This window comes from Gavialis gangeticus, unplaced genomic scaffold, assembly GCF_001723915.1.
Source record: "Gavialis gangeticus isolate Ggan-Ray unplaced genomic scaffold, GavGan_comp1, whole genome shotgun sequence".
In the NCBI taxonomy this organism is placed as follows: Eukaryota; Metazoa; Chordata; order Crocodylia; family Gavialidae; genus Gavialis; species Gavialis gangeticus.
The window spans coordinates 17,590,469-17,604,053 of NW_017729030.1; the positions used below are offsets into that span (position 1 = coordinate 17,590,469).

At 39.9% G+C, this 13,585-nt stretch overlaps 1 protein-coding gene across 14 annotated transcripts in view; it reads right to left on the reverse strand.

Moving 5' to 3' along the window:
* Positions 1-4,145: 4,145 nt before the first annotated feature.
* The window catches only part of CAMK2D (calcium/calmodulin dependent protein kinase II delta), a 321,314-nt gene continuing 311,874 nt past the window's right edge, over positions 4,146-13,585 (reverse strand). For 2 of the 14 annotated variants that reach the window (XM_019522006.1, XM_019522004.1), the window contains exons 20-21: positions 12,463-12,691; positions 6,214-6,415 (exon numbers count right to left, since the gene is read on the reverse strand). In XM_019522006.1, the coding sequence (XP_019377551.1) occupies positions 6,361-6,415; positions 12,463-12,691 (284 nt within the window). In that variant the 3' untranslated portion in view covers positions 6,214-6,360. Of the gene's footprint in view, positions 6,160-6,213; positions 6,416-12,458; positions 12,692-13,585 lie in introns of those variants that run through there. The other 12 variants (XM_019522018.1, XM_019522019.1, XM_019522011.1 and 9 more) reach the window with 11 other exon arrangements.

Here is a 13,585-nt window from a genome sequence, read left to right on the forward strand (position 1 = left end):
TCTCTTATTATCACAGGCTAGTGTCAGTCCCATCTGTGTGACGTTATCAGGATCTGACTAGAATTGCTACTTATATCTAAAGTGCTACTTATACCTATATTGGATTTAGATTCAGAAACTTTGGAAAATGTTGCCTTATATTATATAATGGCTCAGAGCTGGGATTGGCAACTCCCCTCTTGATCTCCCAGGTCAGCAGCTGCAACCCAGCACCCTGCTGCAGGCTGCAGATCTCTGCCCCTCCCGTCCCAGAGGCCTCAAGCTCCCCTTGTTGCAGATCAGGGACATCTCTGAAGCCAGGTTAGAGAAGGCACCAGAGAAAAGCAGGAGGGCCGTGGAAGGGAGCGCTGAGCTGGCAGGAGGCTTGGTGCAACTGATTTCTGTCCAATTCTCACCTGGTGCAACCTTCCCTGACTGGATTCAACCTCTTTTCATGCTGGATCCAGCCCAAGGGCTTTGCAAGTGCTTTGAATATGAAAGCACTGCATGATGGAGTAATCACACCCCTTTTTAAGAGGTGATCCTGCCTTTGTGATGCCTTAGGGCTGCAGATTTTACATTTTTAAAAGGGCCCAAGCTACTGGAGTCATGAAAGATAAAATCTTCATGTCCTGAGATGAATGTGAGGACCATAAACTGAACGCAATCTCTGCCAGAACCAGAGTGAGCATAATGTATGGCATTCTGGGTCCTTTCTTGTGTGAGGATGAACAGATTCTCTTGCACCTCTGCTAGTTTTCTTAGCCAAGGGGACTAGGGCAAGATGGTACGGACTTGAGGCAGCTGCTCAAAGTCAGTCTTCCCTATTCTTTCCCTCTCTTTCCTCACAAAACACTGACCAGTCCTTGAGTTCCCACTCAGGGCCATTCCAACTCAGTGGCATTCATTTCATCCTTACTGGACACTGGTTTAAGTGACCTCCAGCCCATCCCAGTGGAGGCCGTCCAGCTGATGCCTCTCTCTTGGACCCTGTGGGCACATCTACACATGTGCATTTACTGTGCAGTAACCAAAATTACTGTGCAGTATGGGTGCATGTCTACACATGCATGCCTGTACTGTGTAGTAAATATGGCAACTTATGCCAACTTGAGTGTAAATTTGTTACCTGCACCATGCAGCTATCAAATTTGTGCCCAATTAGTTACTGTGTAGTAATGCCCATCTAGACATGTTACTGTGCAGTAACACTGTGTGTGTGGACTGACTTGGGACTAACTTTAGTCCCAAGTCAGTCCACACACAGTGTTAATGCTTTTTAATGCCTGCACATATTCCCACTTATGGTGCAGTAACTTACTGTGCAGTTAATTTAAACCAGTGTAAATGCACATGTAGATACACCCAGTATGTGCTGTGCTGTTAGGGCCCAGGTTGAATCATAACCATGGTAATGGTTTTACATAGTGTTCAAAAGCTGGTGCCTTCTACGTCAGGGGATGTGTATTACTCACCTCCCATTCCACGTTCTGGCCTTTGCTGCTGCAGAGGTGCCTACGTTTAGGGCCATCTTCAGAGCTCTAGATTGCAAGTGAAAGTAGATATCTATATGCAACTGTTTGGTACAAGTTTGGGCACCTGCCTCAGTTACTGTCATGCTGGCTGCTTGTTACTATAATCCCTCGATTATCTGTGTTGTCCAGCAATCTGGTGCTGCTCAAAGAGCAGGAGGAGCTGGGAAGGATGAAGTGTTTGGGAAAGCCTAGGATTTTTTAAACAAGTGTGTGCTGTCTCCTGAATATTTGGGAGTGTGCACCCTAGCCTGGATCTCTTTCCCAAATTGCTTACCTCCATCTGTGTCCTCCTCATGGAGTTGCCTGGGGCACATCCACAGGGGTCTTTGCTTGTCCTAGGGTACAGAAACTTTTGTAAGAACATTATGGTGCCTATATTTGGGTGGCCATTGGTGGTTCTCTTGTTTGTGGATCTCATGCCATAGGCTTCCTGACTTGCCCTTGGTATGCCTTTGTAAGCTGTCTTCCTAGACAGGCAGTTTGTGGGTGTACAGGAAAGGAGATGACGTTAGTGGGAAAGGAATGGAAGAAACAGGGAGTGATCTCTCTTTGTTCCTAATGAGGGCTATACATTGGCCAGAAGACATCTATGGGGAGTGTGTAGACGAAACGAGGGGCATGTATGCACGACACTTTAAAGCAGGTTAAATGCTTTTGCACTGTTTTAATGGTGTTGGTGTCTCTATGCATCGGTGGCGTATTGTGCATTAATCCCAGCAGCTGTAGCATATTTGGCCACGTAATGCACCTTAAATGACTTTGGGGTGCAGCAAACTAAAACACCTCTGAGGTGTAAAATGACTAGGTTTACTGAACTTTTGGACATTTCCAGTAAAGACTACATTTCTAAGGGAATTATGGCACTTGAGGAAACAGTAAAGGGATACATTTTTGGAATAAAGAATGCTGTAGACAATGCACAATGACAGAGAAAATAGTTGTTTTATTCAGTACAGTTTGTACAAGTAAGTCCTCTAAGTCTGTATATATATTCTGAGTTACAATTAGAAAACAGATATTTCCCACTTGTATAACACTCTGTCTCTTGCTCAAAGTAAAAAGAGACTGCATTAATGTATAGTTTTCTTCCTCTGTAGAACACAGTTTTGGTTAGGCATTTCAGAAAAGAAAAACAGAACTATAAAAACATCCACCAGGTGGCAGCATGTTAAAGTATTTCTTATACAATACTATTAACAGAAATCCAATGTGATACTTAAAAAGATAATAATCCAAATATTCTTAACCAGCTTCTTGGTAGGTTTATTCCTTTCTGGTCAATTTATTTTATATTCTGGCCTGTGTTTTTATCTCTCTTGACCCACTGTAAATGCACAAGTTTCAAAGGTTTACAGTGGTATGGCTTAGCTAGGACTCAAACTTATTTTTGGAAGAGTGTTGGATGGAAAATATGAGTAAATATATGCTTAAGCACATAGTGATATGTGACAAAATGTAGGACCTTCTGATGAAGTGAAATTCATTTAAGTCCTTTGGCACTTGATGTAACATCCAAGCTGAAGAACACCTTTTCATATCCATTGTTACATATAAAGAAACTGCCTCAAAAATATTTCGTTTTCCCCTTTAAGCACAGAATTTTTCCTAGGAACCGTTTGAGACCGTGCACAAGTAGTAATCAAATCTGCACAACTGTCAGGTTAAAACCTGAACCAGACCCCAGTACTATGGGTCCAATCCATGATTTATGCTGTTCACATAGGGTGTGTCTACACATGTGCTTTAATGAACATTAGCCTATTTTAATGCACATTAAAGCGTCACAAAGAACTGGTGTGCTTTTGCTAATGCACATTTTTCTAGTACTTCACAATAGGAGGTACTACATTTAATGCGCAATAGCAAAAACACATTAATAAACGTGTAGATGCACCCACAACGACTATGCTATTCTTGACATAAAATCAGAATGACGCTGTGGTGGACCTGGCCACATATTTCATGGCTCATCAAGGATAGAAATGCTATAAGGCATCATCTGTGGTTCTGACATACAAGATCTTAAAAAAGCAAAATATCACGTGTAGAAGCTCATAAAGTAACGTGTTTCAGGGGTATAGGTTGTTGCTGTCTTGGTCTAATGACACAGGCAGACAAGGTTCTTTGGGTAAATCCAAAATCTTTTATTAGAGCAACTAATAAAAGATATTGGATTTACCCAAAGAACCTTGTTTGCCTAAAGTAATGTTTAGCATTTAAACGTAATTATCTTTCTTTATGGTCTTCAGCGTGAGACTCATGGTAATCATGATTAGAGTAGCCTCTAGAGTTTTACATGGTGAGGAACAGGAAAAGTAACCAATAAAGATTTGGGGTTCAAACTTTCTAAAATATTTTTAAGTGAATTCCCATAAAAGAAAAAGTATGTACAAAACCTATCAAAATGGTGTAATATAAAGGTAGTAGATTAAGAGCCCGAGGAAGAAAAATTGTGCAAAATTAGACACATTAGAAAAGCCATGATCCATATTCCCCAATTTTGATCTGTAAAAATACTTTAGCTTGTATCAATTCGTAGCCAGAAATAGAAACTTCATATTTTCCTGTGATTTTTTTTTCCAGGGCTTTGCAGTATCCAACTTACTGTGAAAGGAAAACACAAGCGCAATGTCAGCAGAAATCACAAATTTATTAATTCTTAAATATATCAGTCATTTACCATTATGGCAAGAACTATGTACACTGTGTCTCATGGTAAACTGCAGTGTTCCAAAATGACAGAAGGTAAGTGTATAATTCGGTTGTGGTGGAGAGAACGAGTCACAATTTCCTCACATCTTGGTGTGGAAGACAAACTTGATCTACAGTAATACATCAACACCACATGCTATGGCAGAAGTATAAAAAAACACCCTACACCTAATTTGATAATTTTAAATGCATTTATGCCACTTATAGCCGCTTCACAAAAAAAAGTAAAGAAATTAATAAGAAATAAAAGTGAGGCCATGACTTTTTCACAGATCCCATTGGCAGGTTAATATGGCTCAATACATTTACTGTAGATGCTTATTTTAAATATATATTGTTTTAAATCAGGTAATAATTACCAGAGAAGCTTAAATCCATTTACCGTACATCCACTAGTAACAACATCAAAGTGTTTAAGAATTGCTTTTGATTAGGAATCAACACAGAAAAGTGAAATTATACAAATTAGGAAGCTTTCTCATTTTAAAAACATCAGGCTGCTGAGTAGTACATTGTAATTGCTAAAAAGAACATTGATTGAGATATCATGCACTATACAGCACTGCAAAAAACAGTTAGCCCCATTGGTAATAAAACAATGAAGAACCAAAAAGAAACTGGACAATCCCTGTATTTATTCTATTAAAAATGAGGGGGAAAGAAATCTAAATACTTGCAGGAATATATGTATTTTCACAGGTATGCGAGAGAAGCAAGACAGTCCAGGTCACAAAATAACTGTTCTAAATAGATACTGAGAGTGTTCCCTGCTTACTGTACAGGTGTTTGCAGCAGAAGGATAGAAATTAAACTGTTAGTAATGCTGCAGTAGTTGTTGCGCCTAATATTCCACAATGTGCAACAATTTAATAAGCCAAGAGCAAATGGAACCACCCCCCCCAAAAAAATCCTACTGTGGTAAAGTGTTACAGTATTAAAAATTGGTGTATTCATAATAGCCTTCCAGAGAAGAAGCAGCTATAATCAAGTAAACAAACTCTTTATACTAAGCTTTTAAGGCCTAATATTTGTAGAGTATATTAACCACACATCTGGACTACAGCATAAACAAAATTAAAAATTCTCTAAAGCCTCCTTAATTTACTGTACACCCTAAAAGTGATAAAAATCTATTTTATTTTACCCTTTTAATCATCAAAAACTATTTCCCATTCACTGCTCAGTTTCCCACAAATTTTAATTTAGCTCTTCATTCACCCGATATAAATTTTCAGTTAGCATAGCAAGAAAGCAAAGGTAAAGATTCAAGAAAAAAATGAAGCTGACTAGCCAGAACAGTAAAAATTAATTCAAAAGTGGTCAAGCCAGCAAATGATGCAATTTTTCCAGTTTACACAGTTGAGTAATAACTAAGATGGCTTCAACTGGTATAACGCCAACATATTTCTCCTTCCACATTCACCAGTGATTTTGTCCAGCTAAATATTGCAATAAAACTGTTTTACAGTAATAGAGCTGTCAGTGGAAATTACATCTTTTTCTACTATAACCAATGCAAATCCCATAGGGGGAAGGGAGAGGGGGAGGGAGAGGAGCAAAAAAAAAGTTCTTAAAGTGTGTGTGTGGTGGGGGGATATGCTTTTTGCAAACATTGTAATTTTAAATATGTTTGTCAAAACTTGGCATACATAGATAAAAATGACAAACACTGCTGAACCTACTACTGTACTGTGAATGTTTGTTTTTTCTTTGTCATTTCAATTTGCATGAAACATTTCCTTCATTGAAGAGTTAACAATGGACGGATGGAATATACAACCAAATGATGCATTGCAAAATGTGTTACATGTAGAACCTTCACAACTTCATGCACTCAGAAACATGCATGAAGAAGAGAACAGGATGGCCCAGATGGTAACCAACCAGGTGCACTGAGTATGGAGAACGCAAGAGTGGCACCGTTGATTTTTAACTAGAAGGGAAAAAAGACAAACAGGATTGCCATTAGGAACATCATTGATTTATGGTGTACTCTACAATTGTAGGGAGAGTACTATAAAGATTATCCAAATCAGCTGCAGCCTGACAAGATATTGTTTGTTCAAAAAAACAACCAAGCACTTACATATATCTCTTTTCCTCTTCACATCACCTTACAAACACCAATTAACCTTCACAGCATGCCAGGAGGTTTTGTTAATAGTATCTTCACACTAGTGGAAGGGACCCTGAGACAGAAAGCTTAAGTAACTTGCCTAAGTCCACAAAGGTCCACAAACTTCAAACTGAATTTCAGTCTGAAGGGAGTTTAAGCTGATATAAGTTACACCATTTTATGGCACCCTCAATCTGCATGTTACGGCAACTTGTACTGTACAGGCTAACTTGGATTCACACAATAAATCAATATATTGTTAATATCCCCAACTTATACATCACCTTTGAGTTGGCCCTGTGAGTTGGGTCAAGGAGTCTAACCAGGTATCATTTTTATATGCAGGTGCCAGAAAAGGAGTGTAAGAAGAAAAGCAACACACAGAATATTAAAGTAGTAAAATCATCATTATTATTTATCATTTTTGTTACTAGTTTTTGGGGCTATAGTCAGGCCCCAATGGTGCTAAAGACTGCATAAGTTCTTTCTTTTAGGCCTTTTTCTGGAATGTAACTTATTATAATGTAGAGTATCTTATACATCAGTAAAAAGTTGCATTCTAGCACATGGCGTGATGTCTGAATTTGTCTGATTCAGTAAGTCTCCTGACTACTTGTCCTGATATTCTGTGTGCGTACGTGTTCTTGCATGCATGTGTGCATCTGTATGTATCCTATTGCTATGTTCAGCAGTTCTACAAGGTAACACAGCCAATTCTTAATACTGAACATATAGCAAATGAAAATGATGTCTCCTTCCATCAAATATATCTGCCTCACGCAGACAGAAGCTGTGGAACAGATGGATGCAGAAGCATTTTTGGTCATCTTTCTGAATCATAGCAAAAATCTAGAATATATAATTCTAAATAAAAATAAATTTTAATTTGTGGCCATTTTCTTTTTTCAGACAAAAAAACCTAATGTTGTAGGGAAAAAACTCAATGCATCTCTGTCTCTAGCCATCTAGGTGCTCAATTCTGTCCTCAGGTTTATATGCTTTCATCACTGCAGCCTTCACAAAATCAACTATAGTGCTTCCTGAAACTAATTTGACATAACCTAGAGAAACATATACCTGCAGATGAGAATAGCTATGATGTCCTGCTTAGCTTATTGTACTTAAAATCTTCAGCCACTGCTAGTAAGTGTCACTTTGCATTACAAAAGTGTAATGATTGACCAAGAGAGATTATCAATAATAAATACTCCTAGAATGATAGATCTGAATGTGACAGAGTGCAAAGCTCTGGAACCCAAGAAGGAAAAGAAAACAGTGATGTTAATTTCACCTTCATGAGGCTCCTACTACAGTGCTCCAGAATGCAGAGAGTTTGCTGCTTTCACTTTGAAAAATCAAGGTAGATTCCAAGACTCTCTAAAAGATAGTCATGGAAACTTGAAAAGGCTTATTCTGATAGGATGGAAAACTATTAGCTGGAGAAATGAGGCTTAGTAAGAAGACTGTAAGGAGGATAAGGAACTGCATAAAAGGGAGATGATAACAATCTGCGGTGGAAGTGGAACTATTGTGCTGCAGGAAGGTCATAAGTGAGGATCCTTCAGAATCAGTCTCGGGATTGATGTTATTTCATACTTTAGCTAATGGCCTTTGGACAAGAAGTAGGAGTGTACTTCAACATTTGCCTATGTCAAAGTTGAAAGGTATTAGTAAAACAGAGAAGGACTGGAATATTTTACAAGAATAACCAGATGACCTTGACAACTGGAGGAATATAAAAGGGGTATAATGTAATTCTTCAAAGGTCAATACCTTCTATTAACAGACTAACACAAGAATTTTGATTATATACTGGGAGCTCATCATTTGGAAGTGATGGAAAAGAAGAATGCCCTGAGGATATTAGTTGATATCAGGATGGCAATGCACCCATGTGACAAAGCTGAAAAAAGGCCAAGTGTGATCCTACGATGTATCAGGCGAGGTATTTTCTGTTGAACAAATACTAATGGCACCTCATTAGAAATCACATGCAAGGTCTAGGGGTATAGGTTGTAGCTGTGTTGGTCTAAGGACATACACAGATAAGGTTCTTTGGGTAAATCTGGTGTCTTTTATTAAACCAACTCAAATAGTTGGAAAAAAATTCTTCTTTGCAAGCTTTCAGGCACAAACACCCTTCATCAGGTTAAGGAAGCATCTGCAGCTGGTGTGTGCTCTTCCTGTATGGAATGGATAGTAAAGAAGCCAGAAGCTGGTATGCATACAGGAAAGCCAGTCAGTGACAATGTAAATAGGAGTCAATGGGTGATGGAAGATCTATCACTCAAGTTCAAGAAGGATGAATTCAAACTGGAACTGGTGCAGAGAAGAACAGAAGGAAGAGGAGACTAAAAGAGTACTTGTGTCATTTAGCTCATTTAATTTAGTAAAATTAAAGTTGAAGAAAAATATGATTGCATCTGGGCAGGGCCCAGCAAAACCTTTTCAAACTGTAGGCTGAAACAACTTGGCTCTGGTGCATCGCAGGGCAGGTGGCTTTTGCAGCACATTCAGTTCCGGGGGGACCATCTATGCACCCATGCTGGGACCAAGCCACTGGGAGCTATGCCCACTCCACTGCCTCTTTTCGCAGTCCTCTGCTCCTTGGCTATGGCATGGAAGCAGCTTTCTGCCCATGGGGAACTGTGCTGGAAACACGTATTTGTAAACTGCATCCCTGCTGCTGCTTCTCTTTACTCTCCTTCTCCCCTGCCTCACCTTAGGCTGCAATGCAGGCAAAGCTGGAAGCTGCCAGACCCCAGCACAGCTTTCCACTAGCTGGAAGCTGCACCTGTGCAGTAGCTTTGTGGGAGGAAGAGAACCAACAGCAGTACCAAAAGTTTTTAGCTATCTGAGCCCAGGACAGCTCCCCACAGGCTAACTGTGTCCATGGGGGGTGGAAGGCAGGAAGCAGCAGCAGCAGCAGCAGCAGGGGCAGCACCTGCTGCTGATGTGCTGCCAATACCCCAGGGCCAGTGTCGAACTAGAGCTGGGAGGGGCAGAAGCAGCAGCAGCAGCGTGAGTGCAGCTAGAAGGTGCCCAGTTCTGGCACACAGCTCCTCACTGCCTGGCTCTAATCTGGGCACAAGCAAAGCCCTCCAGCTCTGAGACAGATCCAGTGGCTCTGCGGGTCCTATCTTGCCATATGTTGCTAACCCCTCCATTGGGGGGTTAAACACCAAGGGGTGAAAAAAACATTTAAATTTAAGAACAGGGTTCACATCAGAGCAAATGTCTCTTAAACTGGCTACAGAAACATTTAGGATTCAAAGTAGAGGAGAGAGCTTCATGGGACAGCCTTCTAGTTGGAGTAATGGGGAAAAAAACATAACTAGTTTTCATGGAGTGCACTCACTTTATGAAAGGGAACATAAGATGTGGTAGCCAGTCACAGCAGGGGCCTGGATTCAGTGATACAGAAGGTCGATTCCTGTCTTGAGTTCAACTTTTAGAACCTCTCCGAACTACTTCTCCCTTACCCACAGCTATGCTCTAGGCTGAGAGTCTCTACTTTTCCTTCCTGACCTCTTCATAGCTGAGATTTGTTTCCCAAGCTCTTGAAATCTCTTCCAGTCCCCACTCTCCCACAAACTCAGAACATCTTCACTCACATGCCCAAACCTGCAGGCTCAGAAATGTTTTCTCTCATTCTTGATGCCCCACCAGGTCCAGAAACCCTGTTAAAAGTGTCTGAGCTTGAGGGAAAGCAGCAGTGAAAAACTGTGCCTGCAGTTAACACTGAACTGTGGCTCAGTCCCTGTGGGGCAGCTCTCAATCAGTTCTACGTACAGTTACATACCCTTATCTTTCTGCATAAGGGGCAGGACATGACCCTCCACAACTAAGAGCCTCCAGTGACTGAAGTACCCCACTTACAAGTCCCTAGGGGGAAACAGCTGGTCTAGCCCCTGGCTGTTCATTAGCCACATTATACGCTGTCCATTTATGCAACTCACATTCCATGATTTAAAATACTATTCACCAGGCTCTGACACAACTGTTTGCAGAACGTATTCGTTAACAGGTATGATTAGGCATAATGCTATATGTTATGCAGATAGCCACTATGCTCCCTTCTGGCTTTACAGTCTATGAATGAATTCATGCAATTAGTCAATTGTTACCCCTTTGCCTCTGTCTTACCTGCATATCCTTTATTCTAAGTACTAAACAAAATATATACAAACAGAATAATTAGACTGCTATCTTGGAAAGAACTTTGGTTTCAGTAAGTATCAGGCTGAAATAATGTTTCTTAGGTGTTTGTTGTTTCTGGGCACTGTAATATATACTGTCAATTCCCACTACAACATGGGGCAGACTGTTCTACATGCTAATTGTCCCTTGACAGAAACCCTTTTCCCAATAATCTCTCTTCTTCTGTTACTCTAAAGGTGTATTATTTGTTAAGCAGTAGTGGCAAACTTGGAACTGTGAACAATAGAGGAAGACTTGGTCTGAGACTCCTTGGGTTTATATTTTGAAATAACTGCTACCATAAAAACATATAGTGTACTGGATGGCCCAGAGCCCACTGCACCATCCCTGTATGTAATCTGAAGCTGGAGGCTTGACAGAACTAGTGTATATATAATTGACTGAAAGCAAAGGAGAACTATAAATGGACTCATTTCAGAATGGCAGGAAATCTCAAATGGAATTCCATAAGGGTCTGGGTTTAGTGCTATTTAACATTTTATAAATAATCTGGATGCAAAGAAAAAATGTATACTGGTTAGGCCTCAGCTGGAGTACTGTTGTCACATTTTTAGAACCACCTGGCAAGAAAGATGTTGAGAATCCGCGGAGGCTGCAGTGGCAATTGATAATGATGTAGACTTGGAATACAAGCTGTATGAAAAAGCATTTAAGGAATTATGTCCGGGGGAAAAAAGGGAGATTAATGGGGAGGTAATACTTGTTAATCTAATATTTGGAAGTTTGCTATAAATAAGAGGAAGAACTTTCCTTCCTTATTGCAGAAGGTAGGACATGAGACATTGGGTTTAAACTGGAACAAAGCAGATTTAGCTCAAATCTTAGGAAAATCTTCTAACTGTGAGAAAAGCAGTACAATGGAACATGCTGCCTGGGGGAGTTCTGGAACCTCTTTCACTGGAGTTTTTCACAAGGAGGCTGGATGAGCATCTATCTGGAATGGCTTAGGAGAGATGCATCTTGAAGCTGGGCAAGAGCTTGGACTAGAATACCCTTGAGGTCCCTGCAGGCCTATGATGGATTTCTTTAAAATCAGTATTTCATCCTTCTAAGGCAATCACCAACGGTGTAATCTCTAGTACATACGGGCTACATCAGTTCAAAGGAAGGATTACACCCATGAAAGATTAATATACCAAAGCAAGCAGCATGTCCAGAGGGAGAGCTGGAACCCTATTACAGCTGTGCAAGCATGCAAGATCAACTCTGGACATTCATGATTCATACAACTGAGAATCTGGCCCAAGAAGTTTTGGCTTGTGCATATGAACCGTGGGGCGATTCTGACCCTGGAGTATCAGAGGACACTCAGAGTCACCTATACAATACTAACACAGAGCTTGCGAGATCACCTACAGTAAAGTAAGAACAAGGCTGAGAGAGAATTTATGGTAATTATTCCATTTAATTTATAAAGTAAATAGATTATCTGATTTTAAATCACAAAGCAGGGCACATGGCTCAGCTATGTAAACACTACAGTTGGTTGGAAAGCAAGGGATATTGTACTGCACTGATGAAGCTCCAATGAAGCAAACTTCCATATACTACACTGGGCTTAAAATTCAAATTTTTCAACTACTTTGGGACTGGAACAACTCTTACTATACAAGACCGAGCACAATACAAGCTTAACCTTAACGCAAACACTTATTGTAAAATAAATAGTAAAAAATTACTCATTCAAAACATTTGTGCTAATGTTACATGCAGTCTATTGAATTATTAAACAAACTTAGCAGAAACGACAGTGCAGCAGTTATAAGACTACTGTGCTATCCAGAGAATGACAGTTTCATATGCCAGAAGCAAGCATGAGATCACCTATAAACCACCTACATAACACAGGCCATAGATTTCCACCCCCTTAGCTAACAATGCCCTCAGTAGATTTCTTACTTGATAGGTACTGTTGGTGACCCTGAACGATGAAAATGCACATTCTGCCATTTGCCATCACGACGGTGCCAGACCCGAGTCTCCTCTGATTGCATAGTCTTTGGCATTCCACTTCCATCCATGTACTGTGTCAGCCGTATGTATGCAATGCAGGCAGCATCATCACCCACGAGATGGACATGAGGATTGAGGATAATAGTGTGGATTGGCTTATTACTCTTAGACAAAGCTAGGGGGAACAAACACAAAATCATTTTTCAAAGCGAACCAGCCAAGTGCAAAGTCAGCCATGCTGAGCCATAAATACTGTTTCACTGGTAAGCAAAAACCTCTAGGTATAAATAGAGTTGAAAGGATAAGAAGAGAGACAACAGGGTGATAAACCAGGTTCTCCTCTCTCATCAGAAAGGCAATCTGAAGTAAAGGGGTTTATACCACCATGCAGGTACTAAATACGTGAAAATAACTGTCTATGTTTTTTTAATTAGATTGATTTTTAAGGATTTCTTGCATAATAAAAAGAGGAAAAAAAGTATGTTTTCTTTCCTTTGATCTAGAATTGGGGTCACTGGATGAAGCTCATAACCTAGTACCTGAACCCTGTTCATACTAATATCTGGGTGGATTTAATTTTTTTTTCAGCTGACACTACTTATTTCTGCTGTTCTAATATTGTTAAATTGTGCAGCTTTTATATTCTGAAACTGACATGACTGTATTTAATCTATTACCTACATGTAGTTATTGCAGCTAGAAAAATCGGTGGGCTAGATGTTCAGTTGTGAATCACCAGTTTTCCCCCTTAAATTTAGCATAAGAAATAGTAATAAGAGGTCAGAAATATAGATGTTTTAATTGTGATCACACTGACCACTGATACATACCTTTTAAGTGTGACTGTTGCTATTGTATTCAGTCTCTTCAACAATGACAAAATTATCTACTAGTCTTATTTATCCCTCCACTGTGTTTTCCACAAAATAATAAACACATTTTAAAACTCCCCCACAATCAATAGTTTTCTATTGTTTCTAAATAAGAATAATAGAAATATAAAGGAAACAAAGTCAACAATTAAAAAATTCCATATGACTTAAGGTGTAATAACCCCCCCCCCCCCCCC